Source organism: Chelonoidis abingdonii, chromosome 1 (assembly GCF_003597395.2).
Source record: "Chelonoidis abingdonii isolate Lonesome George chromosome 1, CheloAbing_2.0, whole genome shotgun sequence".
Classification (NCBI taxonomy): Eukaryota; Metazoa; Chordata; order Testudines; family Testudinidae; genus Chelonoidis; species Chelonoidis abingdonii.
This window is the reverse complement of record NC_133769.1, coordinates 91,356,062-91,381,944: the sequence shown is the minus strand read 5'-3', so window position 1 is coordinate 91,381,944 and position 25,883 is coordinate 91,356,062. Positions and strand designations below refer to the sequence as shown.

The following is a 25,883-nucleotide window of genomic DNA, read 5'->3' as shown; positions in this document are numbered from 1 at the left end:
GAGAGAAACAGAGGACAGCTCCTTCTCCCGTGGATGGGAACGTCGAATTGGCAGCCACGGTGTATGTGCAAGGATGAGAGTGCGAGGGCCTGCTGGCTTGAGGTACCGAAGAAGGGTATTCAAATATTAACATGGGATGGGCAGCCATGTCAGGTGTCGCATGGGCGCCTACGACACCAGCAGGAAGAAGCTGCTTCCACTTGGCACATGTAGGTAGCCGTCTAGTGGATGCGTTTCTGTTCTACCCAGGAGGACTCGCTGCACTGGGGTGGAGCAGTGCAGTACCGAGCGACTCAACCACTCAGGAACCACGCCGTCAGGTGGAGGGATTGCAGGTCGGGATGGATGAAGTCTCCGTGGTGCCTGGATATAAAGGTCTGTGGAGAGGCAGGAACGGGGCTGGCTACTGAGAGGTCCAGCAACGTGGGTGTACCAGCGATGCGCCAATGCTGGGGCGATCAAAATCACTCGAGCCCTGTCCCTGCGAAGCTTCACCAGGACCTTGTGCACTAACGGAAAGGGTGGGAAGGCATACAGCAGGTGGGTCGACCAAGAGACGAGGAAGGCATCCGAGATCGAGCCCGGGGCGAGACCGCGAAAGGAGCAGAACCTGGGACACTTCCAGTTGCTGCGGGAGGCGAAGAGGTCGATGTGGGGAAAGCCCCACTTCTGGAAGAGAGAATGAGCTACGTCCGGTCGAGGTGACCACTCGTGGGCTAGAAATGACCTACTGAGGCGGTCCGCTAACGTGTTCTGGACCCCTGGGAGGAAGGAAGCCACCAGATCCATGGAGTGGGCTATACAGAATTCCCATAACCTGATCGCCGCCTGACAAAGGGGAAGAGAGCGGGTCCCTCCCTGCTTGTTTATATAGTGCATCGCGGTGGTATTGTCCATGAGCACTAAAACACCTACTTGTGTTGCTAGGGGAAAATTCTTCCGACGAACATGCATGTGACACGCGCACACCTACTTGGAATGGATATGAGCAAGCACTCAAAGAAGAAAGAGCAACTTCAATTGACCAAGGACTTTGCAACAGTATTCTCCACCTGCTCAGGGAGAACACAGTTGGTCCAACATCACCTAGAAACCACCCCTTGCCAGCTAATCAGGGAGAACCCTAGACCACTGCCACAGAGGATGTGGGGTACAGTCTGAGAGGAAGTGTGAGAGATGCTGGAGATGGGAGTAATTATAAATCCAGAAGTGAATGGAGGAGACCCACCAAATGGTTTGGTTCAGTTCTGCATTAGCTTTAGGAAGGTTAATTCCATCTTGAAATTTGACACATATCCAATGACAATGGTAGATGATTTACTAGAGTGGCTGGGACCAGCAAAATGCCTGAGTTTTGTCAATTTAATAAAAGGTTACTGTCAGAACCCTTTATCCCATTGTTTGAAAAAGAAAACAGCTTTCTTCACTCCTTTCAGACACTTCCAATTCAAGATTATGCCTTTTGACCTGCATGAAGCCGCCAAGACTTTCCAACAGATCATCCTCAGCCCCCACCATCAGTATGCCACAGCCTACATGGACAACTTTGTCATCTATACTTCTACCTGGGAAGACCACATGCAGCAAGTAAAGGTGGTGTGAAAAGCCCTGAAAGTGGGACTTATGGTCAACTCTGCAAAATGTAAGGTAGCCACAGAGGAAGTAATCTATTTGGGGAACTGTGTGGGAGGCACCCATATGAAACCAGTGATCAACAAGGTACAGGCCTTAAATTACATTCCCCACAAGAGGCAAATGGGGTGTTTTCTTGGCCTTGTACGGTATTATTGGAGGTTTAGCCCCAGTTTCACCTCAATCACAGGCCCTCCTTATGGACCTCACAAAAAGCAACAACTCTAAGGGTATGTCTACACTTACCGGGGATCGATACTGCAGCAATTGATCCACCAGGAGTCAATTTAGTGGGTCTAGTGAAGACCTGCTAAATCAACTGCAGATTGCTCTCCCATCGACTCCAGTACTTCACTGGAATAAGAAGCATAAGGTATGTTAACAGGAGAGTGTCTTCCATCAACCCAGCACAGTGTAGACACCACAATAAATCGACCTAAGTTATGTTGACTCCAACTGTGTTATTCATGTAGCTGGAGTTGCGTAACTTAGGTTGACTTAGCCCTGTAGTGTAGACAAGGCTTAAGAAGATCCAATGGGATGAGAAATCCAAGGAAGCTTTTAGTAAATTGAAAACGTGCTCTTCAGCCCTGATTTTTCCTGGGGGTTCATACTGTACACAGATGCCTTGAACGTTGGACTCAGTGCTGTACTCTTTCAAGACTTCAGAGGAGGAGAACACTCAGTCAGTCCTATATGTAAACAGAGTCTGGATGAGCTCCCCGTGACATCTAGTGGTGAGCTATGGAAAAAGACTTCAGTAGCTGATCTCTTTTGCATGGACACACCCATGGTGCCTAGGTGCTCAGCATGATGGGACTGCTTGCCCAAATGATCACTTATAGCTGGTGTTGGATCCCCAGTCTCCTTGTTATTGGGGCAGGAGTAATAAAGCGTTGCTATCCTTGTTGTGTGAACTGAAGGCAGCAGAACTGTACCTGGCATACCCCAATGGAGGGACTCACTCTCACCTGAATGGCACTCGCTAGGCAGGAGACATGGGTTTCAAAGCCCAATGAATTTAGAGGGGCTGCCCCAGATCCCTGAGTGGCCCCCTCAAGGATTGAACTCACAATCCTGGGTTTAGCAGGCCAGTGCTCAAACCACTGAGCTATCCCTGCCCCCCCCCCAGTTATTAAAAGCTTTTGCTACACTCAGACTCCGTGCTTGTGAGAGGGGAAGTATTGCCTCTTAGAAGTGCCCAGGGGGTGGTGTGTAATTGTCCCAGGTCACTGGTTGGAGGCTCGAGCTGGTTTTGTGTTGTATTGTTGAAAAGGAACCCTAGATACTGAACCTGGCCCTTGTTGCTGCTGGCTTCACCTGGCAGAAGGGTTACATATAGTTGAGTAGGAAGCTGTTTCCTAGAGAAAAGCTTACTCAATTATTCAAAAGGAGGAATTAGAGGTTAAATGGGCCTTGGTTTCCCTCAGGTATTACCTGTTCAATAGCCCTTTCTCCCTCATCACAGATCATGCTCCCCTATACCGGATTCACACTATGAAAGGCATAAACGCACATACAATGCAATGGTAGTTTGCACTACAACCTTACAATTCCAGAGTACAACACTGGGCAAGAAAGGACCATGCCAATGCCGATTTCTTTTCATGGGAGATCAGGAATGAGACAAACCACCCCAGAATTCCCTTTCCAGCTTGAGGGATGGAGTATATGAAGGGAAATGCCCTCACTCTGGTGGAAAGAATACTAATGACCTCTTCTGGGCCTGTTTAGCTCTAAGGCACCACCTGCAAGGCTTGTTCTGCGGGAAGGCTTAAAAACAGAAACCCTGCCACAGAAAGGAGAAGTGAATGGGAGGAGAGCTGCTCCACCTCAGAGACTGCTGACAGCAGAGACCCACCAGCCAAGAAGGAGACAGCAGCAGGCCTCACTGCTCCCGGAGCTGTACGGCGCAGCTGCACTACAGCCCAACTCACGAGGAGTTGTTTGAGGTAGACCTAATTAAAAGACAATAAACCCACTGAGAGACTTAGCCCAAAGAGTCAAATCCAGGAAGACTGCCTGATAGCCAGCCTCTCTGCCTTTCTTTGTTTTCATGCGGAGCCCCTTATAGAGAGAATTTCTCTCTAGTAAGGGAAAGAAAGGGGAGAGGACTTTTCTTTTATCTGTCTGTTTTATTTAAAGAAGCCCTTGTGTACTACAAACTGAGGGGCAGAACATTATAAAGGGCAACTGGAAGCAGGACCTGGAGGGGACTTGAGGGAGCCCCTACTCCCCATTCTTATCTATGTTTGTTGTACTCAACCACCTGCATGGTAGGTCTCTTAAAACTACTGCTTTCTAAGTGTCTCCCTTTCAAAAATGGTTGTGGTTATTTTTCTCTAAACTGTATTAGCTGCATTTGTCTAATTTTAATTTAATCTAATTTCTCTAGGGGTCTGATCCAGCAAAGTGCTAGGTGTCTTATCCTGAGAGGTGCTGACCATTTCCATTTATTTTCTCTATGGAAGACAATCCAGCCATCTCATTGCACTTTCTGTGTTCTGTTTTGAAACCTGCTAGAAGAGCAGGGTGTATATGAAGCTAGGCTTTGCACATTGTGTATGGTGGTCATTTGGACCGTATTGTGCCTGTTTGGTTCCTTCATATTATGCTTGTTGTGTAGAGACAAAAACACACAATGCTTTTCAAAATCTTTGGGGTGATATGCACGACCTTGGGACTGAGAGTATTTGGGGAGCAGCACTTTTAATATCTTGGGCACAGGGGCAGCAATTGTCCCTGACCTCATCCAGGGTATGCAATGTTGAGGAGAGGGACAACAAGAATATTTTTCATTGCCAAAATTAACTTGATAGGTTGTTTCATTATTTGTAGCTGTCTTTCATAATGGTTGCCAGCACTCCTGATTGAGTTCTTTGCGTTTCTTTATATAATCTTGTGTTGGAGAATTGATGAGACCTCACCTTTTGAATCATTAGTTTTAGTGATATGCTTATGTATTTTATGCAACTGTTTGATTTTATGTTATCTATAATTTTGCTTGTATATGAAGAAGGAAAAGGAGGGAGAGAGAGAGAGAGAGAACCCAATTTAATCTGCCTTCAAATTGATATATTAAAGAACAAAGAGGAAGTCAAGGAATTATATTCTGTCCTGATGAGATAACAAAACTGTGTAATCGTGGCAGTGTAAAAACAATTAATTAAAAAAAAATGCCCCAACACACTTGTAACAGTGATATCCAGTATTTTGAAGTGACAAACACATTAAGAAGCTTCTAGTTATTGTAACTGCTGTGTCTTTGCTTTTTTGGCAAATAAAAAACATGGAATCTAAGGCATCTGGTTTCTGCTACAGAGAAATTTTGGAACTCTTTGAATGATGCCATAATGGACGTAAGTGAAAAATGCCTGCCCAAATACTAAAATCACATAATCAAAATTCTGCTCAGGTATGGAACAGTATTATTCTAAAAGCATAAAATGGATTGAAACATATTTTGGCTGTTTTACAAATTATCCTTATCTCTTAGAATATATCACCAAGCTGTACTACATTTTAAGTCTCTTGAACCAGTTCATGGTGCATGTAACACCCACAATGCTGTGCTTATACCATAAATAATTAAGAACATAAGAACTTTTAGGAATGGTGAGGCCATCTGGTCCAATCTACCTGCATTTCTGGTTCAATTTAATCCCATAATTCTGCTTTTTTTCCACTACACTCTACTATCCATGTCATCTCTAGAAACAGATCAAGATGTGTCTTGAATTCTCTGCTTCAGCTGCCCTAGGACCAACATTTCTCAAATATGGCCACCGTGGCTGTATGCAGCCACCAGTGGCTTTTCATGCAGCCATGACAGCCCCTGGCACTGATCTCTTGCCCCAGCTGCATGAAAGCAAGCGCCAACTCACAACTCTGTTCCCAGGGTTCTGGCCACACAGTAGCGGGAGCTGGCCGTGGGTGCTGACCCCTTGCTTTGGCCATCCAGCAGTGAGTGCTGGCTCCAGTCATGCAGCGGCAAGTGCTGGCTCCTGGCTCCAGCCATGCAGCCCTGGTCTCTGGCATCCAGCTCTGGGCTCTGGCTGTGCAGGAGCAGGCACTAGCCTCGGGCACTGACCCGCTGAGTGGCAGTGGGTTCTGATCCCTGGCTCCAGCCACAAAGTTCCTGTCCCCAGGTCCAGGCTCTGGCTGCAGGCACTGAGTCCCGGCCCTGGCTCTGGCCCAGGAGTAGGCCATATTGGGGTTGCAAAATGGTATGGAGGGCCAGGTAGGGAATGCTGTGCCTCCCCAAGCAGCCTGGCCCCTGTCCCCATCCACCCCCTCCCACTTCCTGCCCTATGACTGCCCCCCTCAGAACCCTCCACCCATCTCCGCATCCATCCCTCACATTGCTTGGGCCCCAGCTGCCTCCTCCAGCCCCACATCCATCTCACCATTGCCTCTGGCCCTGGCTGCCTCCTCCTTCAGCCCCCACATCCAGGGCTTAATGGGTCCTGGAGCTTGCTGAGAAAGGTGATATTAACAAACATGCAAGTATCACTTTTCACAGTAGACTTACTAGCTATCTGTGAAAAGTGATACTTGTATGTTTATTAATATCACTTATCACTTTTCATAACCTCCCAGGTAGCTACTAAGTATGCTGTGATATTAACAAATATCACTCCTGAAGGGGGGAGGGGGCAGCATTATTTTGATTACTGAGTCTGCCAAAACCCCCTACAAATATAACTTTGGATGTGTATATTTCATTGTTTTTCCTAAAGTTAATTAAGTATTTTAGGGAAAATTGTCAATGCGGCCACCAGTGAGAGTTGATGGCCACAGTCTAAGGCCACCAAAAGATTTGTTGTGAGAATCACTTCCATTACATAATTTGGCCCAAATTCCTTATCAACTTTGCTTTCTAATTTTTAGAATAATTATTTTATATTATATCTGCTAACACAACCTAATGCTCTGTTTGGATTTTTTAGTGCTGCTGGACACTGGGCTGATGGATTTAATGGGGGCACATTCTGAACTCAGTTACATCCAAGGCACCACACTGAATTTGCCAGTGTCAATGAGGGGACAATTTGGCCCACTGATATTTCCACACTTGTCCTCTTTTTCCTGATCAGTCACATGGATGATATTTTCACTTAGCACATAGTCTGGGGAAAATAAAATCTAAGGATTAATTATGTAACATTTGTTTACACTGAGTCATATTTTCCATCTGCTGGTTCAATCACCTAAACAATCCAAATTCTTAAAATCTGGTTGTTCCTTAGTATTTGCTCTGTTTCCAATCTTCTTCTTATCTGCAAACATGCACATTTTGGCCCTGATGTTGCAATGAGCACCACACAGACAGACCTCTGAGCCAGTGTGGAACCCCATTGACTTCAAGAGAGCTCAGCACAGATGGAAGAGCCTGCCAGTGCAGAGTTTATTGCATGGTCAGAGCCTTTATTTTCAGTATCTTCATGCACATCATGTGCCACATTAGCCACTCAGATAGATGCAATCCCATTATCTGATGGAACTAAAGGCTACATTTGGCCAGCCGTGTAATGGACAACAAGCCTAGATTTAGATGCTGAAATATGGGGGTTACTCCATTTATAGTTACTTTCATTGTTGGAACTGGATGACTCAGTAATAAGCTCTGCATTTTATTAGTTCTGCTTTAGATTGATGGTTCAAATGTGACCCAGATCAGTTGTGACTAAGGGCTCAAACTGTAAAGCTTAATTCATGTATTTGTTTATTTATACTAAAATAAACTTTAATAGAAGCACTGACATGAGTAAAGGCTTGCAGAGTCAGGTCCTAAACTGTATGTCGTTTATATCAAACAATGGTATGCATTTAGTCAGGAAGGCAAGAACTATAGAGAGTCTCCACACTACTAATTAGATGCCCTATTATGTGTTCTGCTACTATTTTGGGGGAAAACATCACTCATCATTTCAAATCCTAAAAAATGTAAAATATGTAGGATTGATGGTCTGGATAGAAATGATTGTATTTGTTTAAATATGCTGTGAACAGCTATTTTTGCAGCGTTATGGGTGGGCTGTGATTCCAAATGGTATATTTTTAAAGTCATTGGAGAGTTAAGCAAATATATGAACTTAAATTCATTTTTTAAAAGTTCAAATGTAATTAACTAAAACATATGAAATAAAACAGTTATCTGAGTTACTACATATGGGGAAAAAACATGGCTTCCTAAAAGAGCAGTATTCCCCACCAAGGACTTAATCCAACTCCTTTTGGAGTCAACAGATACATTTCCTTTGACTTTAACAGAAGCTGGATAAGGCCAGGAGTATTTAATATGGCCTCCCTCCCTAGCTTAATCTCTTGCCTACCATGATACATTATTTTTGGTTGTTAACTAAGGCCTTGATCCTGCAAACACTTACATGCATAACTTTACTCACATGAGTTTACTGGATCAGGGCTCAGTTTAAGACCTGATCCTGCACCCATTGTTAACGGGTGTTTTGCCATTGCCTTCAATGAGGCAGGACTTCTAAGGGGTGTTGTCTTATTTGCCTGTAACACCCATGTTGTTACAGAAATAAATAGTAAGGGTAATCTACTAAATCAGTGGGGGGGGGCAAGGCTATTAATTCGCTTTTCATACATAAACAGTATCAAAGAGTGCATTAGACAAGGATTAGCTAATGATTTGGGCAAGAGAGCAAATTTTCCATGTAACTCATAAAACCCACTGGAGTTGTGGAGAAAAATTACCCTAGCTGCCAAGGCAGGAGAAGAATCATCATCATGATGGAAGAAGCCTCCCATTAAAAACACTCGGTGTCAGCTCCACTAGCACCAGGACAGGGGAAGATCAAGTCTAAAGTTCCATCAGCGTTCCCCCTCCTTTGACAAACGTGAGACAAACTCAGTGGACCCCTGCTGCCGCAGTGAGAGAAATCTTGACCCCAACGAAGTCAGTGGGAGTTTTGCCATTATTTACCCCCCACCCCAATCTGCTGTGTGGTTCGTAGCTATAGTGTCCCCTCCCCCCACGGGCTCAGGTCTCAATCCCACCGACCCCTCCACCACTGTGTCTGGCAGGGAACTGGATGTTGCCACCCCAACTCATGCGCTCCTTACCGTCGGTCCCCTTCGCAATCCCGAGCCCCTTGTTCTCTCCCTCTCCCCACACAAGCGAGGTAGCCCCGCCCCACCACTAGGGGGGGGGATGTCACGTTGCCCTCTGATCCCAGCGTGGGGCTCCTGCCCTGTGCCTCAGTAGCACCTCGCTCCCCGCCCCCCAAGCTCCAGGACTCACCCAGCTGCAGTTATCCTGAGGCCACAGCAAGAACCACCGCCCCTTCCCCTGCCTGAGCTGCAGCGGGAACACCTGCTTCTATCACCCCCGGCAGCGGTCACCACACAGAGCCACTGCCTACCCCGCCCCCTTTGCACGCGCAGCGCCTTGTCTTCAGCACCCGGTAACGGTCCCGCCGCGCGGTGGAGCGCGAGGAGCTCTCGCTCTTGTTGCTGGGCGGGCCGCGCCGAGCTGCTGAGGGGACACAATCCCCAGCGCATCGCTAATAGCGGTAGCAGCAAGGCGAGGCGCTGGGACTAGGATCCGGGGAAGGGGGTGGGACCAAATCCAGCCAGCCACTCAGAGAGAGAGATCTGTGTCTCCCCAGCAACGGGCCTGGCTAGCCAGGGCTGCGCCTCCTCCCTCCGTCCCTCCCTGCTGGTCATTATCTCGTCTCTTCCCCTCCGCCCCCCGCAGGCTCTGAGGCTGAGCCAGCCCCCCTCACTCACCCTGCAGGCTGGGATCTGGTGTGTGTGTGGCAAGGTCTTTTATTGGCCTAATTTCCTCTCCCTTAATCTCCCCTCCCGCTTTCCTGCCACACTCCACCCAGAATTGAGCTAGTGTAACTAGGAGGTGATTCTCCTGCTCCCTCTTGCTGCTGCTCTGTAGGGGCTGCAGGGATCTCCTCACTGCCCAGATTTGAGGCAGGGCTTTCAGGCAAGGAGGAGATTATTTGATCGAGGGAGGGAATTTTTTGAAGGGGTTTAGCTATATCTATAGTATTTTGCGAGGAGGGAGGGAGCGTTTGGTTACTGACCATGGGGAAGGATCAGGAACTGCTGGAAGCTGCTCGCACTGGGAATGTGGCTCTCGTGGAAAAACTCCTGTCGGGGAGGAAAGGAGGGATCCTGGGCAGTGGATCTGGAGCTATTCCCCTATCCAGCTTACTGAGGTAGGGACATGATTCCCCAGCAGCTGCTAGGGATGTTAACCTCCTCCTCCTCATCACCATCATCACCTCCCTCATTCTCATGCCTGTATTCTTCATAATAACCATAAATTGTTCACTCTTGCTAACAAGTACAATGTGTCAGTGTTTAAAGTCACAGCCATTCATTATATTAACATAGTAATTTTGAATTCCCTGCTTTCAATGTGTCAGCAGGGTACTTGTTTCTGATCTATTACTAGCATTGGTACAGAATTTATGCATTTATTGGGTGGATTGTTTTGCACAATGGTGTAGTCACTCTCACATTTCCTTTATATGTTATCTTTTCTTCTTTGAATGCTTTTTTAATATGCGATCCAGTTGTTAATGACAGAGAAGCTATTGTGTGTTTGTAGTTATATGGAAAAAGCCACAACTTCCCCCCACACTCTCATCCATAGTTACTACTGTCACTTGCAGAAGAAATTAAACATGCCGTGGTAATGAGTCTATAAAATGAAGAAAGTGAACCTTTTGATGAGAGGTCGTCAACACAGAGGAGGTGTAAAACTTATGGAGCGGGTTAGGTAATAGCAATAGTACTTTCAAGGTATCTGGACTTAGTTGAGTAAAATTGGGATACTGGTCATATCTAGCTGAAAGGAGTCAACTTTCGTCTTTAGTCATATGTCATGCAGTATGTAACAGGGCTTTTGATGGTAAGTTTCATCATGTTGTAAGTGAGAAGTGCATTATCACAAGCATTTATGACATTTGACATTTTTCAAATAAGAAAAAGTCTGCAGCACACAATCTGCTGCCAGTGCTATACACTACACTAGACACAGCAGAATGAATTGAAACACTATTGACGTAAAACTTGAACTAATCATTAAATGTGCTCTACTGGAAGAAAAGAAGCAGACCCAGATTAATGGAAATTCTTTAAATGAAAGGCAAGAAAGGTTAACTTACTTGAGATTCTATTGCCAGTACATCTCTGTTTTCCAGGGCCCAGGCCACTTTATTTATATTTCATGTGATATTCTCCATAGTAGGAATTGTAATATTCCTGTCAAATTATAACAATTTAACTCTATTTTAAATTTATTTAAAAATTGTTATGGCAATAAACAACAGTTTACATACCCACACAATTTATCAAAGTTCTGTCATGCCATAGTGGCCACAGCACAATTAACTTTTATTTAATTACTACTATGTTGGCCAAAGTTAAAATACATTTGTACAATTACTTTCGGTATTGTAATTGAATAGCCTACTTAGCAAGAAAAATGTGAGACAATTGGTTGAATTTAAATGATAAGCATCATTTATTAAAATGTGATACATATTTCTTTGTAACATCATTTTTACCAGAATGAAGTTCATTTCAGTGCAGTGATTATCCATTTATGAACCACTTCAACTGGATATATTTATGTAGTTAATTTTTTTAGAGCTGTCCCCTCTGCACTGCTGTTGCACTGTTACTTTCTTATTGTAAATCACAAGTCCTATAAATCTCTACAGGAAAGTGTGGTTGCTTCTATTTTTCTGATTATAGCAAATGGGTATATTAGGTGCATTTACAAAGTGATTTGTGTAATGTACAAATGGATATAATAGAAAACTGGTTAATAGGTGATAGTAGTAATTGATTATTAGTGACAAAGTAAACATTTCATACTGTATAAAGTCAGATATGTTCTTTCTATACAGTGGGCACCTTTATTTGTTTTACTGTAATGAAAATAAAACTAGTATATTATTGTGACTATGAAACTTCTAATGTTATGTCTCAAAACAAAGCAATGGATAAGCTTTTTAAATCTTTAAAAAACAAATAAATGTAAACAGGAAACTTTAAACAATTCCAGAAATAAAAATGCAACATACAGCAATTTAAAAAAAATATGAAAGAATTAAATAGTGAACTGATAGATACAAGTGCATCTCTGTGGACTAAATCCTGCAATCACTTACTACTGAGCATAGCATTTTCTATAATGAATAGTACTATGACTTTGTCACCCGGATTACTCATAGTAGTAAGTAGAGCTGAGCAAAATTTTTCAACCAAAACTTTTTTTTTTTTGGTGAAAAATGTAGATTTGGCAACATTAAAACATTTTGCAAATTTGTGTCAATTTTCCTGCAACATTTTGGTTTTAAAAAAAACAATGAAAACATTAAAAAAAAATTTTCAATTTTTTTTTTAAATGAAATGTTTCAGTTTTTTAATTCTAAATGGCATTTTGTGTAGATGTTTATTTTAGAAAAAATTGAATTGTAAAAAATGCTCCAAATAAAATATTTCAGGTGAAATGAAATGTTTTGTTTGACACAAAAATAATTTTTTACAACTTTTCAATTTGCCAAAAGTTTCAAAAAAAATGCTGCGGGACCCCATCAGGCACTTACCCGCTGGGTTGTCTGGTGGAGCCTGGGGCTCACAAGTAGCAGCTCCGTGGTCCAGCCAGCCCTACTGTCTCCAGGGAAAGCAAAGAACAATTTGAATCAGCTCTCCCATCTGACTGGACTGCAGAGTGAGCATGTGACACCCTATCATCACTCCCTGATAGGAGGGGCAGGGTGTAGTGGAAACACATTAGGCTGCCCACAGAGGGGTGGAGATGTCTCCCTGCAAACAGCGCGACTTACCCCCTCCATCCCTGCACTACAGCTGGTGGAGCTGAGGCTGTACGAGCAGCCGCCCAGGGACACACTGTGCCCCACACCTCAGCCCGGCTGCCCACCTTCTGCTGGGTGGGGGGTGGGGAGAAATCCAGCACTGGGATGCGGACATGGTTCCAGCCCTGGATCAGCTTCATGGTCCGCCTATTGACTACCCCTGCTTTAAGCCATCTCAACATGTTTTTATCCACATCTATCTAGAAATGGGGTCCAATTTTCTTCTAATTTATATGATGCTCTCTATGTGATAGGCTATTCTTTCTTTTGGCTGCTAACTCAGACAGTTCCGAATACCACTGCTATATTCTAGGCATAAGCCTACTCTTCTGTTTTTGTAGAGGAATATGCTTGGTGATCATTGCAGCCCTCAAACACCAAAGTCTTTGTGGTGGAGCTAAACCCAGCTTAGCAGGTAACTAACCGAGAGTATAACGTTTGGCTGCTGAAATTGAGCACTATTTTAACTCTTGTGTCCACTTCTTTCCACACTTGCCTGGCTGTTGGACAGTTCCAAAGGATATGTGTCAAGCTTCTTTTTTCTTTCTTCAAGTGCCAACAATCATCAGAGGATAAGGCCTTTATCTTGTACAACCTCAGTGATGTCCAATTCATTTTGAAAAAATCTTTTGTTATAACAAGAATATATTGAGATCCACAGAGACATTTCTAAAATTATGTAATATGCCATGGCACTGGGATTCTTTTAAGGGCTGTGATAAAGCCCCTTCCCATGCTTTCACCAAGAACTCCAGACTAATGGAGTTTCTCTTTTTTAACAAAATATACATGGTGGACATGAACCTGGGGAGTTTATAAAGTATTTCTAAAGTTCCCAGTAGTTCTGGGGCCTCTGGAAAAAAATGGATAAATTATCAGGTGTCTTAGTTGTAAGTACTGCAAGTCCACTTAGGAAGGCAGGTCATAACATTGTTTTAGCGATAGAAAAGGGACAAAGGCCTCTTTATTGACCATCTGGGAAATTTACATGATACCCATACTCAGCCAGTTCTTCTAATTTATAGGTTTGTTCCCAATTTGCAAGTCTGAGTTGAGCCAAATGGGTGCTTTTGCATGACTGTGAGGGTGAATTTGGTACCTCATGGCTAGGACAGCCCAGACCCTTGGTGCAGCCACCAGTCTAGTCACCTTATTTTTCTCCATTGGACAAAAGAGAAATTGAGGAGACCAGCAAGCGGAATAAGATGTATTAATGCATGTTCAGTTTCCACCCACGTGGGTGTAAGGGTATTCACATGCTGGAACCAGTTTGACATCTATGACATCATAAAAGTTGAATAGTAATTTTGTAGGTTGGGAACCCAAACTCCTCCTTCTCTATAAGAGTTGAAGTGTTTAAAACAATAGCCATGGGAGTTGACCAGGGCTCCACAGGAAGGCTCTAATAATGCTATTTAATTTTCTAAAATAAGATTGTGATACTCTATGTCTCAAACCCAGGCCTATGAGTTCCTACACAGCAACTGCATCCTGGCCTCCACCCAATGTCTACTGAAACCTGGTGAACCAAGGAACTACTAGGACTACAGCCTGAGCCAAGGCACCACCCACAGGATCCCTGATTGGAGGATTGCCCAGCTTCACCAGTTGGTCCAACTATGATATTTAAGCCAGGAGGAGGAACAGGAAGTTGTTTGAGCAGCTAGATGATTCTCTGTTGCTGCTGTATTGGGTCCTGTTTGTGCCTGCATTTTGCCCACAACATTGTTCCTGATTCCTGCTCGGGTCCTATCTTACCCCTGCCTTTGCTTCTGGTTCCCATCCTGCTCTGTGACTGTGCAGTGACCCAGCTAGGCTATGGTAACTGTAAGAAGAGGCAGAGTCAAACAAAAAGGATTATTTAAATTTTGTAGAACTTTAAAGGGAAAACCCAAAAGTTGTACCAGGAGGTTAAATAATATAGAACATTATCAAGTACTTGCCACATATATTCATAAACTATAGGTTACGAACACAGTAACCTTTGTGAGCTTGTACAGGCTACTCTTCCTTGCTCTGTGCAGTTAATACCAAATACATTGTTATTAACAAGAACAAAAGATGTTACTCAACAATATACCAGGTCACTTTAGAGAAGCATGAACTTTTCCTCCCCTTGGTTGTAAGTCCAGCTCTACTTTTGCTGTCCAATTCTTTGCTTCTCTTCAGCTGGAAGTGCTCCTCAGATTCAATGTTTCTGTGGCCGTACCTCTTTGCACAAGTTTATCTACAAGCAGAGTTTCTTTAACCAATGGCCTTCCTTTGTCCTATTAGGCACCTTTGACCTTTCTTTCAATAGATGTTCAAAGAGTCATTCTCTCTGTTTGTTTACTTTAGGTCCTCTGTGAGGAGCTTCTCATTTACTGTTTTCAGGATCTGTTTTCATTTTAACACAGCTTTTCGAGTAAGTTGCTTTTTCACCAATTATATTTCCTTTCAGTTTTTTCCCCTTGATATTCTCTTGGCAAGTCTGTAGATTTTATTTCCCTCTGCTTCCCTTCTTCAATAGTGTCTGCTCACGTACCCAGGTCTATTTTTTTCTGCTTCTCCTGACATGAAACCTTTCCTATTTTCTTTCTTTCCATCTTCTCACTTCCCAGTCTCCTGCTTTAATTCTCTTATTCTTTTACCACCTCAGCTCGTACTCCAGCTTTGGTTCATCAGTCAGCTCAGCATCTAGATTGTTCTCCTTCCCTCCTTCTCTAACAGCTTTTTCCAACTGTCTCCTTCGGTTGGATTCCGAGACTCCTGCCCAGATTGAGCTGCCCTCTCATTGACCATCTCTCTCCCCAGGATAGCATTATGTGCTGCTGCATCACGGCTGCAGGGTTACTACACCTGGCCCTTGCCTCTCCTCCAGTTCCTGCCTTTTATGCCTTGCTTCCAACCATTAGTTACCAGTCCTGGTTCTAACCTCTAGCTCCGACTTCTGACTCTGGTTTGACCCTTGACTTTGTCGTTTGGTTATCTGATCCTGGTTCCAACTCTCAGCTTTGATTCCTGGCTCTGTCTCTGGCTTGACCCCTGGCTCTGGTAATCAGCAGTTGACTTCTTTCCCCTTCCTGAATGCCTGTTCTGTCCACTAGACATGACTCCTTCTCAGACCACTAAGATACACCACCTATGTCCCATTCCCTAACACTTTGGTTGGACTGCTGTTGCAGAAGGCCCTGCAGAATGGAATCAGTTAGGCTTTCTTCCCAAAGGGAACCTGAAAACACCGAGTTGGTAGCCTGCCTCCAGACAGACTGCCAGGCAATACAGGCCCATTTTACCCAGTTGACGCAGAGAATCAGGCTGGCCTCTGGACTGCAACTGCTGTGGCACTCCTTGTGCAGGGACCTGTGTCTCTGTTGCTGGAACATTTCAGTGGGTGTGGCGTGAAGTTCTGTGGGTTTATAAAGCATTGTTGTCTCCAGTTCCTACTTCAGCTTGAAGTGTACTCTTCTGACCTGGCCAAGGTAGGCCTGGTACTCAGCCTGCTAATGGGGGGAGCACTGGATTGGATATGCCCCCTATTAGAGGGCAACAGCCCAGTACTAACTGGTTGGGATGCCATATGGCAGGCAATGTCAACAGTCTTCAACAATCTCATTGTGCTTGCATGGCTGAGGATATCCTCAGGATTCTCCGGCAGGGGCAGGGTACTGCTGCTGCCTATGTGGCTTACTTTCATCCGCTGACATAGGACACAGTGTGGAATGAGGCAACCAGCTATTCCATTTTCGATGGGGTCTGAGTGACATGGTCAAGGACGTTCTGGCTCCAGTGGAAACTCCAGCAAGGCTGGATAACTTTATTGAGCTGATTATACAACTTGACAACCAGTTGTGGGAGCTGTGCAAGGAGAGAAGGGGGTGGTTCCACAACCACAACCATGTGTCAACTACAACCGTGAAATTCTGTTCAGTGTGCTAAGCAGATATAGGTGGATTCTGCTCACTGGCAACTTATCCCAAGAGAAAAAGACAGATGGTGACACCTCAGTCTATGCTACTGTTGTGGTGAGCTAGGCCACTTCATCTCCATCTGCCTGACTTGAAGCCTAACCCAAAAGATCTGGACGACAAGCCTACCTAGTTCTGGTCCAATCTGCGCATGAAAGTAATGTATAACCATGAGTCCCAAACACAAGTCCTGAGAGGGACACGCACTGGATGCCACCAGGAGGTGCCACAACTCCAAGTGCCTGTTAGGCTATGGATGCCGGGCCAGCCTCGGCAACTGTCCATACAGTGAGCCCTCATTGATTTGGACACCAGTGATAATTTTATGGATGAGACAACAGCCCTGACCATGCAGGTTCCCTTAAAATCAAGATAAGGCCTGACAAATGCCCCTGCTACATTCTAGCACTTCATTAATGACATGTTATGGGACATCCTATATCAATACATAATAGTATGCCTTGATAATATACTTATTTTTTCAGGCAATCCCAAACAACACACAACTCATTTTTGAACTTCCTGGAGGGGCATCGCCAACATGGACTGTATGCCAAATTGAAAAAAGTGAGCCTTTGTCAGTGTTTCTACTGACTTCCTGGGATTCATCCTATACCTGGAAGAAATCAAAATGGATCCAGAAAAGGTAAAGGTGGTCCTCAATTGGGCAGTACTCTGGAACATCTGCAAACTGCAGTGCTTTCAGGGCTTTACAAATTTCTACCGCTGGTTCATCTCAAAATTCTCAGGGCAAATTGGCCCTTGAACCCATTCTGTAAGAACACTCGGTTCAATTGGATTCAAGAGGCCCAAAGAGTATTTGATCACCTACAACTTTACCATTGACCCCTTACTAGCTCAACTTGGTACCACATAAGTCTCATTGTGGATGCAGATACCTCCAACCTGGCAATTGGAGAAGTACTCTCTCAGAGACCTGGGTCCCAGCAAGTGATGCAGAAACCTCATTCCCATTGAGCAAAATTATGAAATCCTAGACAAGAAACTCCTGGCCATCAAGACTGCCTTCAGAGTGCGGTGACACTACCTCGAAGAGGCCCAACACTCAGTCCAAGTATGCATGGACTATAAGAACTTGGAATATTTATGGAAGACCAAACCCCTCAGTCAGCAACAACTGTTCATCCTGGTGCTAAGAACAGCAAAGCAAACACCCTATCCCCAAAAGGGGAGCACTATGCTGACCTGAAGGGAGCCACCAAAGAGACCTCCTACATCCTTAAGTCCCATAACTTCTTTGGTACAATGCTGCACACGGATCTGTTTGCTATAATCTGCTCAGCCTCTACCAAGAGGACTTCCCCTGATGATCAGGTAGCCACCAACTGGGAAGTGCATGATATCCAAGATGAAATGACCTTTGTGAAGGGACACACACATGTTTCCCATGGTTGCCCCATGTGGTGGCCGTGCAGATATGCCATAATTATCCCTAGTGGTGCATTTTGGCTGTTCCAAAACCCAGCATCTAGCCTCCCATTTCTTTTGGTGGCCCCAAATGCATGCTATAACACAGGCATATGTAGCATCCTGTGATGTATGTACCTGCTAGACTTCATCATGGAGCTACCTGAGTCCAATAGCTATACAACAGTCTTAACTATTGTTCACCATCTCACAAAGATGGCCCACTTCACCTTGCCTGAGGAGACTGCCTAGCTATGGGTAAACCAAGTCATCTGCCTCCTGGAACTCCTGGAGCACATTATATCTGACCAGGGTACTCAGTTCATCTCTCACTTTTGGCAGGAGACTCTCCGATTATTGGGAGTATGCTCTTGCCTCTCTTCAACTTATCATTCCCAAACAAATGGCCAGATGGCAAGAATGAACCAAATCATGGAGCGGTAGCTCCAGAGTTACATCAACTACCATCAGAATGACTGGTCCTTGCTATTACTCTATGCAAACTTCACGTATAGTAACGCTGAACACACCTCTTTGGGACAAAGCCTATTTTTTGCAAACTAGGAGTTCCACTCCTGCTTCCATGCTGAACTATGTACAACTTCCCCCAACCTGGCAATGTCGGAATGGGTACAACTTATCCATTGTATTCAGGGGGAGCTAAAGACCCATATGGAGGAAGCAAACAGGAATACAAGAGGTATGCAGACCAATGATGACAGAAAGACCTCAACTTTGCTGTAGGTCAGAAAGGTATGGCTCTGCGCAAGACATCTCCATATTGACAGACCATCCCATAATCTTGATCACCAGTTCTTTGGCCCATACTGAATCTGTTGACAGATCAACCCTGTCACCTTTGAACTCCTCCTTCCTCATTCTCTCAGAATCCACTCAGCATTTCATGTGTCCCTTTTGAAGCCATATGTGGCTAACCCTTTTCCACACAGGACCTAGCCACCTCACCTACTGGTGCCTGTTCAGGACCTCAATGAGTATAATGTTCACAAAGTCTTGATTCTAAAATTAAGTGGGGAAAGCTGTGGTACTTGATTGACTGGGAAGGTTACAGGCCTGAAGAGCATTCCTGGGAGCCTGCTGAAAAAGTCCATGCCCCCAAACTATAAAAACCTTTCACAAGAAGCATACTGAGAAGACCAGCCCATTGACATCCTGAGGATGTGTGTGTGCTGTGATGTCCTGGGTCTCAAACCTAGGCCTGTGTGTTCCCAGACAGCTGTCACATCCTGGCCTCCACCCAATGTTTGCTGAAACCTGATTGGCAGAAGAGCTACAGGAACTACCCCTCGACCCAGGAACCATCCACGGGATCTCTGATTGGAGGATCGCCCAGCTCCAACCATGCTGTTTAAGTCAGGAGTCATAGGAAGGTGTCTGAGTAAATAGGTGATTGTCTGTTGCTGCTGTATTGGACCCAGCTTGTGCATGCGTCCTGCATTCTGCACCGAACCCTGTTCCTGGTCTGTACCCGACTCCTCCCTTTGCTTCTGGTTCCCGCCATGCTCCTGCTCCATGCCTGATCCTTGCCTCTCCTTGGGTTCCTGCCATTATGCCTTACTTCCAACAATCAGTTACCAGTCCTGGCTCTGACCCCTGGCTCTGACTTCTGACTCTGACTTGTCCCTTGGATCTGGCATTTGGTATATGACCCTGACTCTCAACTTCAATTCCTGGCTTTGACTCTGACTTAACCTTAGCTCTGGTAACCCACAAATGACTCTGGTGCTGATCATCAACTTCATTCGCCACCCTGGACCCATGCTTTGTTCCACCAAACCTGACTCCTGCTCTGACTACTAGGACAGACTGCCTATGTCCCAGTCCCAACACAGATAGAGGAATATACACAGGTAGGTTGTTTAGACTATAGAGGAGCTTAGAATATTCATTTTTATTGTGTTAACCCTTCTCCACAGGATCAAGGAGAACGTGAGAGAGGATCTACATTTATCTTCACTAGTTTGCTAATAATTCTTGATACTTTTAAACCTAGACACTTAATTACATCAGTTTTCCTTCGGAAACTCCATTGAGAGAAAGCATCACTACATAACTAGACCAGTACAGTAGAACCTCAGAGTTACAAACACCTCAGGAATAGATGTTCGTAACTCTGAAATGTTCATAATTCTGAACAAATCATTACAGTTGTTCTTTCAAAAGTCTACAACTGAATGTTGACTTAATACAGCATTTAAACTTTATCATGCAGAAGAAAAATGCTGCCTTTCCTTCCTCAGAGCTCAGTCCTGGGAACTCAGAGAAATGTCTCTTTTACTATGGGCCACAATATTAATAGCTTTGGGCATTGATGTCATGTCATTACTAGCCAAGAAATCAGCTGGTAACTTCTCAAGAAGCCCCACTTTCAAAATACCACTTAAAACTTACCCTTCCAATTCAATGAAGGCTAAAGACACCATTGTTAAATAGTCCTAAAGCTGGCAGGTTTACTTCCTCTCCTGAAACCAAGTGACTCTTCTGATTCACATTTCTCGGGACCAGGGAAACCTGAGCACTAGAGTCTTCCCACCACTGGCACACTTTGTTAGTTACTTTGGCCATTTTTATAAATTCTTTGTCTACTTCCAAGAGGTCAGACCTGACCAAAGTTCTCTTTGCCACTACTGAAGTCTCTGAGTCCAAGCTACCTGCAATAACCTGAACTGATCAGGGAGTGAAATTGGACATCCCTCCCCATTCCTAGGGCATTGCTTTTTCATGTAGTCAAGGGATCCACAGGACTCACACTTTCTTGGACTGGGGTCCGATAACAGGGTTATTAGGAAGACACCAGTACAGGGGTGGGGTAGACTTCATTCCCTCACCCCCTCCCTATTCCCAGGGACGAACCAGGAACACACTCTTACTCCAGGGCTTTGCCCTTCCTTTTGGGGCTTGCAGTCTCTGTATAATTTCATTTGTAAGTACAAGTCAGCTATTTTGGCAACTGCTTCTACTGATATTGGAGTTTTCTCCATAGCAGTTAACATTTCCTCCCTGCAGACTTTGCCCATATATACATGCACAAGCGAGAGAGAGTGCAGACCTCAATGAACTGCTTCCAAGCAATTAGATCTATCAGCTGGTAATGGGTGTTTGTCCCTCTGCTCTTTATATATTTTTTCAAGTAATCCACCATTTAATGCACATGTTCTACAGGACCTAATGTATCAACCTTCTTGAGTTTCCTGAATTTGAGGTGATATGCCGTGGGGTAATTTGAAACTTTTTAAACAGAGACATTTTAAAAACGTATTTCGTAACCTCATTTACATCCTTATCATTAAACATCTGTAAAGTTTTTCAGTTAGCTTGGAGATCAAAACAGTCATTCTCTAGACAGCAGGGATGTTATGTACACTGGAGATCCTTTTGAATGTGCTTAAATATTCTTCAATACAATCAGTCTTCCTGTAATTTGGGCACAATTTGTCTCAATCATGTGGTCTTTGGAGTGGAGGAGTACCTGGTGCCTGAGGGATCTCTCTTTTTTCCAGTATGCTTATGGCATGCAGCCTCTCCTTTCTTCAGTTTCTGCTTCTCGGGCTTTGCACCTTTTGGCTTCTGACTCCAAGGCTCTCTGATATGCAGCTATCTCTCTCTGCTGCCTGTTCTCTGTCCGCTGCTGCCTGTGCTCTCTCCACTGCTGCCTATTTCTCTGTAGTCACCCACATCTGGTATTCCTAGTCCTTTGCTGCTTTAGCCACCTCCAAGCTGCTCAGCTTTATCTGCAGAGCTCTTTTCACTGGGGGCAGTGTCTGCATTCATCTTATCTTGCTTCATGAAGGAAAATCTCAATTCCTCAATGTTTCTCCCTGCAGTGACTAAATCCTGATCTGGGCATTGCTCCTCTAGCTGCTGCTTATTCAGTTTGGAGTATGTTTCTGGTCTACTCATTTTGGGGTTTTTCTTCATTGTATTTCCCTTACCCAAAATAAACAAATAGAAAATACATCACTTTTTCTTTGCCTGTTCCCAGTCGTCTCACTTGAGAAACTTAGGCTTTGTCTACACTGCCTTGAATGGCAAAATTTTTGTCATTCACAGGTGCTTAAAAAAAGCCTGCCCCTTCCCCCTGAAAGACAAAAGTTTTGCCAAGGCAAGTGGCAGTGTAAACGGCTCATTGTTGGCAGGAGCACTCTCCTGTGGACAACTCAAACCCTACTCATAGGGGGTGGAAGTATTTTGTCGGCAAAAGTGCTGACAAACAGCATTTACGTCGCTAAAACCTGTGTAGTGTAGACAAAGCCTTAGACTCTAGTTTACAAGTGCTTGGAGTTCTGATCTTTAGCTAATCTGCAAAGTGGATGTAAGATCCTGTCAACTATGCCATTGTGACATTCCATAGGTGTACCTAGTTTAATGAGGCACCTCACCAGCATCATCCCTTAGCATGAGGGAGTCTTGTCTGTGCCTGCTGTGGATCTGCTCCCAGCACAAGCACTATCTACCAGGCCTCCACAGGCCTCACTCTTTGTACAGGTTAGCGAAAGGCACACACCAACCTCCAAGTCCTCAGAGTGTTCCGTGTCACATGCAGCCCCTTCTGCACTGAATTACTCCCGGGGGAATTCTGCACTAAAAAATTAAAAAGTCTGTGCATGATATTTTAAAATTCTGCTCATTTTATTTGTCAAAACACTATATAATCATGCCAGTTACAATTACTTTTGTAATTTATTTCAAAATACCTGTCAGCAAGTATGTCTGTAACAATACAGACACACAAAAATTCTGTCAGGAGCAGTGAGTTAAAGAAACCTATAGGACAACCCACTTCTGTTTCTCTGCTCCCACTTCCCAGAGCCCAGTCAGCGGGCCAGACGCTCAAACCCTCTATCCTCCTAGTGCCCAAGGATCCAGAGGTAGAAACAGCTGATGCTGGGTCCTGGGCTTGCACGGAGTTTCCTGAGTGCTGCCGTTTCCTTCCTTCAGAATGTGCTGGGAACTGCAGCTGCTGGGAACCCTCCAGCTCCCTCCCCCTGGCATTGTCTTCTATTTGTGAGCTGGGCTCTGCCAGGTCCAGCATCCCCTAGTGGCAGCCAACATCTCTGCAGCCCATTTCTTTGGGGAGAAAAGGAAATTCTGTGCACACATTAGTTTCTGCAAAATTCTGCATTGCCCAGTGCTGCAGAATTCCCCCAGGAATAACTGAATGCTCACAGAATTAGTAGGCCTGCTGTCCCTGAAAGGACAGTACCTACCAGCTTGTACAATTCAACACATGATCACCACTTTAACACCATGACACTTAGTTATATGTATAGTGAAAACAAGAATAAGTTTATTTTTAAGGCTATGATTTTTTCACGGGAGTTGTGGAAGTCATGGAATCTGTGACTTCCAATGACCTCTGTGACTTCAGCCCTAGTGTCCAGGAGCTGCAGGGTTCTTCTGCCACCTGTGGCAGCTGGCGTCCCCACCCCCAGCTCCTGGCTGCTGCGGCCAGCAGGGCCCCCACAGCTCCCATCCAGAGGGCCTCTCTGTGGCTCCTGGCTGCCACAGGGCAGCTGGGAGAACCTTGGAACTCCAATCTCGCATGGGCAATGGGGGCCTCTGGAGCTCCAAGTGGGCCTCCACAACTGCTTAGCCGCTGCAGGCGGCATGGGGACCCCCAGCTGAGCTTTCCATTTTGTCACAGATATTTTTAATAAAAGTCACAGAGTGGTCACAGGCAATAAAGAAAAATTCATGGAACCCCATAACCTGTCTGTGACTTTTGCCTATCACCTCTCTGTGATTTTTACTAAAAATATCTGTGACAAAATCTTAGCCCTATTTATTATCAAAGAACAGAGATTCAAGTGATAGTGAGAATATTGGAAACAAATGTTTTTTCTTCAATAAGTGTCCGTGTGGGTGCTCCGCTTTAGGTTGATTCTCCATCCCTGCACCTGCAATCGGAGAATTTCAGTAGCAGTGCTCGTTTGGGAGTCACATTTGCTGTCCCTGCCTTGCCCCGCCCCTTGCACTTATATAGCTCTGTGCTATCAAACCCCCGCAGTTCTTTCTCTACTATCCTTGACTTGAGATGGAATAATCAGCAGTGCCTCTGAGTTTGCCTTTATCTTAAAAATTAGCTTTAGTAGTTTTAGAGCCCAGTTAGTCAGTTTAGCCATCCTTCTGTTTCCTGTTTGTTTATTGAAAATTTCTCAGTGGATTAAGTACTATTTCTTTATTATTCTCAGTTACCCCCTGTCACAATGCTGATGGGACCCAATTGAGAGTGCCAGTTCAGGACAAATTGCTTAAAGCAGGGAAGTTACAGCCTAAGGCTGGGGGTTTTCCACCTCTAAGGCAAACCAGACCAGCCAGAGAGGACTTTAGTTTTGCCCCACTGGCTAACCACAAGTAACACAAGCAATTCCCTTAGACACTCCAGTTTCCCAGTATCAGCACCAATGCCACTCGTTATAGGGATGAATGGTTATGAAAACCAATATCCCAGTAAAAGAAAAAAGGTTCTCTTGATCCCAAAGGACCAAGCCCCAGACCCAAGTCAATATACAGATCAGATCTTTCCCACAAATCATGCTGTTGCCAATCCTTTAGAATCTAAAGGTTTAATCATAAAAAGGAAGAAAATATAGATGAGCACTAGAATTGCTTAAATGGAATCAATTATGTTCAGTAATGGCACTGTTCTTGGTTCAGGCTTGTAGCAGAGACAGAATAAACTGTAGGTTCAGATTAAGTCTCTGGAGTACATCCCCCGCAGAGGTAAGAAGCAGGATTGAAGATAAGATGGAGGAGCTGCAGTAGCTTTTTATATTCTCTTGCCATTGGTCTTTCTTTCCTTGTTTCAGAGAAGACCATTCCATCACATGGCATGGGAAACCTCAGAGTTCTGTCCATAGGCAGGTCCCTGCATACCTTGCTGAGTCAGAAGGCATATCTGCCTTCTCTCAGTGAGTCAGTTGTATATCTGATGGTCCTTAATGGGCCATCAATTAGGCTAGGCAGAGCTGACACCAACTTGTTTGGTATGTCACTCAGAAGCATACCATAAGTTTGAAAAACAGACAGTATAGATCCAATATTCATAACTTCAACTACAAAAATGATACACACATACAGAGAGCATAATCATAACCAGCCAACCATAACCTTGTCTTAAACACCTCATTTGACCCCCTTTATACAAGATTTAGTGCCGTTACAGGACCTTGGTTGCAACTATGTTCTATACGGTCCCAGTTCAAGTCAATAATGTTTCCCCCATATATACCCTCCTCCTCCCATGGGGGAAATGTTATTTTTAGGGGCATCCCCGGATCTCCAGCTTTTAAATGCTGCCTAACTTGCTAAGAGTCAATCCTGGTCTCCAATGGACACTCACAGTGTGTCCGCTGTCTCAGCGAGACACACATTCCACAAAAGTGCTCAGATTCCCATAATCTTAAAACCTACATCAGAAAAGCAAGGGATCTTAAGTTAAAACTTCTTTTGATGGAGAAGTTTCTGCACCCGGCTTCCAATCCAGGATCATGGATCCCTCCTGGACACTGCTCTTCAGCGACAGCATCTGACAGACATTCCTCATCACCCTCACAGAGGAAAGAACACTCCTCTAAAAAAGTGACAAAAATGGGCTATAACCTCTCCTTTCTGGGAATCAACTAAAAAGACTATACCCAACTGTCATGGTATCTTTCCCCAATCTGAACCTTAGAGTCCAAAAAATTGGGGTACCAGCATGAATTTCTCTAAGCTTAATTACCAGCTTAGATCTGATAAGCTGCCACCATCCAAAAATATATGATGTTTTGGGGCACTCTGGTCCCCCCAAAACCTTCCCTGGGGACTCCAAGACCCAAATTCCTTGAGTCTCACAACAAAGGGGAATAAACCATTTCCCTTGCCCCTCCTTTCTTCCTCCCAGATCTTTCCCGCCCTGGGTACACCAGGAGATTACCGTGCTTCAAACTCCTGAATTACAACACAGAGAAATCAGGTTTCTCCTCCCCCTTCTCCCCCC

General features: G+C 44.6%; 1 protein-coding gene and 1 long non-coding RNA gene across 2 annotated transcripts in view; one reads left to right on the top strand and one right to left on the bottom strand.

Annotated features, from left to right (window-relative positions):
• Window positions 1–8,993, bottom strand: part of LOC116829640 (uncharacterized) — a 51,266-nt gene extending 42,273 nt beyond the window's left edge. Inside the window, exon 1 of the long non-coding RNA XR_004374788.2 lies at window positions 8,903–8,993. This is a non-coding gene — a long non-coding RNA (uncharacterized LOC116829640). The remainder of the gene's footprint in view (window positions 1–8,902) is intronic.
• A 447-nt stretch (window positions 8,994–9,440) lies between these two features.
• Window positions 9,441–25,883, top strand: part of ANKS1B (ankyrin repeat and sterile alpha motif domain containing 1B) — a 786,862-nt gene continuing 770,419 nt past the window's right edge. Inside the window, exon 1 of the mRNA XM_032788573.2 lies at window positions 9,441–9,833. Coding sequence (XP_032644464.1) covers window positions 9,700–9,833 — 134 coding nt within the window. The 5' untranslated portion in view covers window positions 9,441–9,699. The remainder of the gene's footprint in view (window positions 9,834–25,883) is intronic.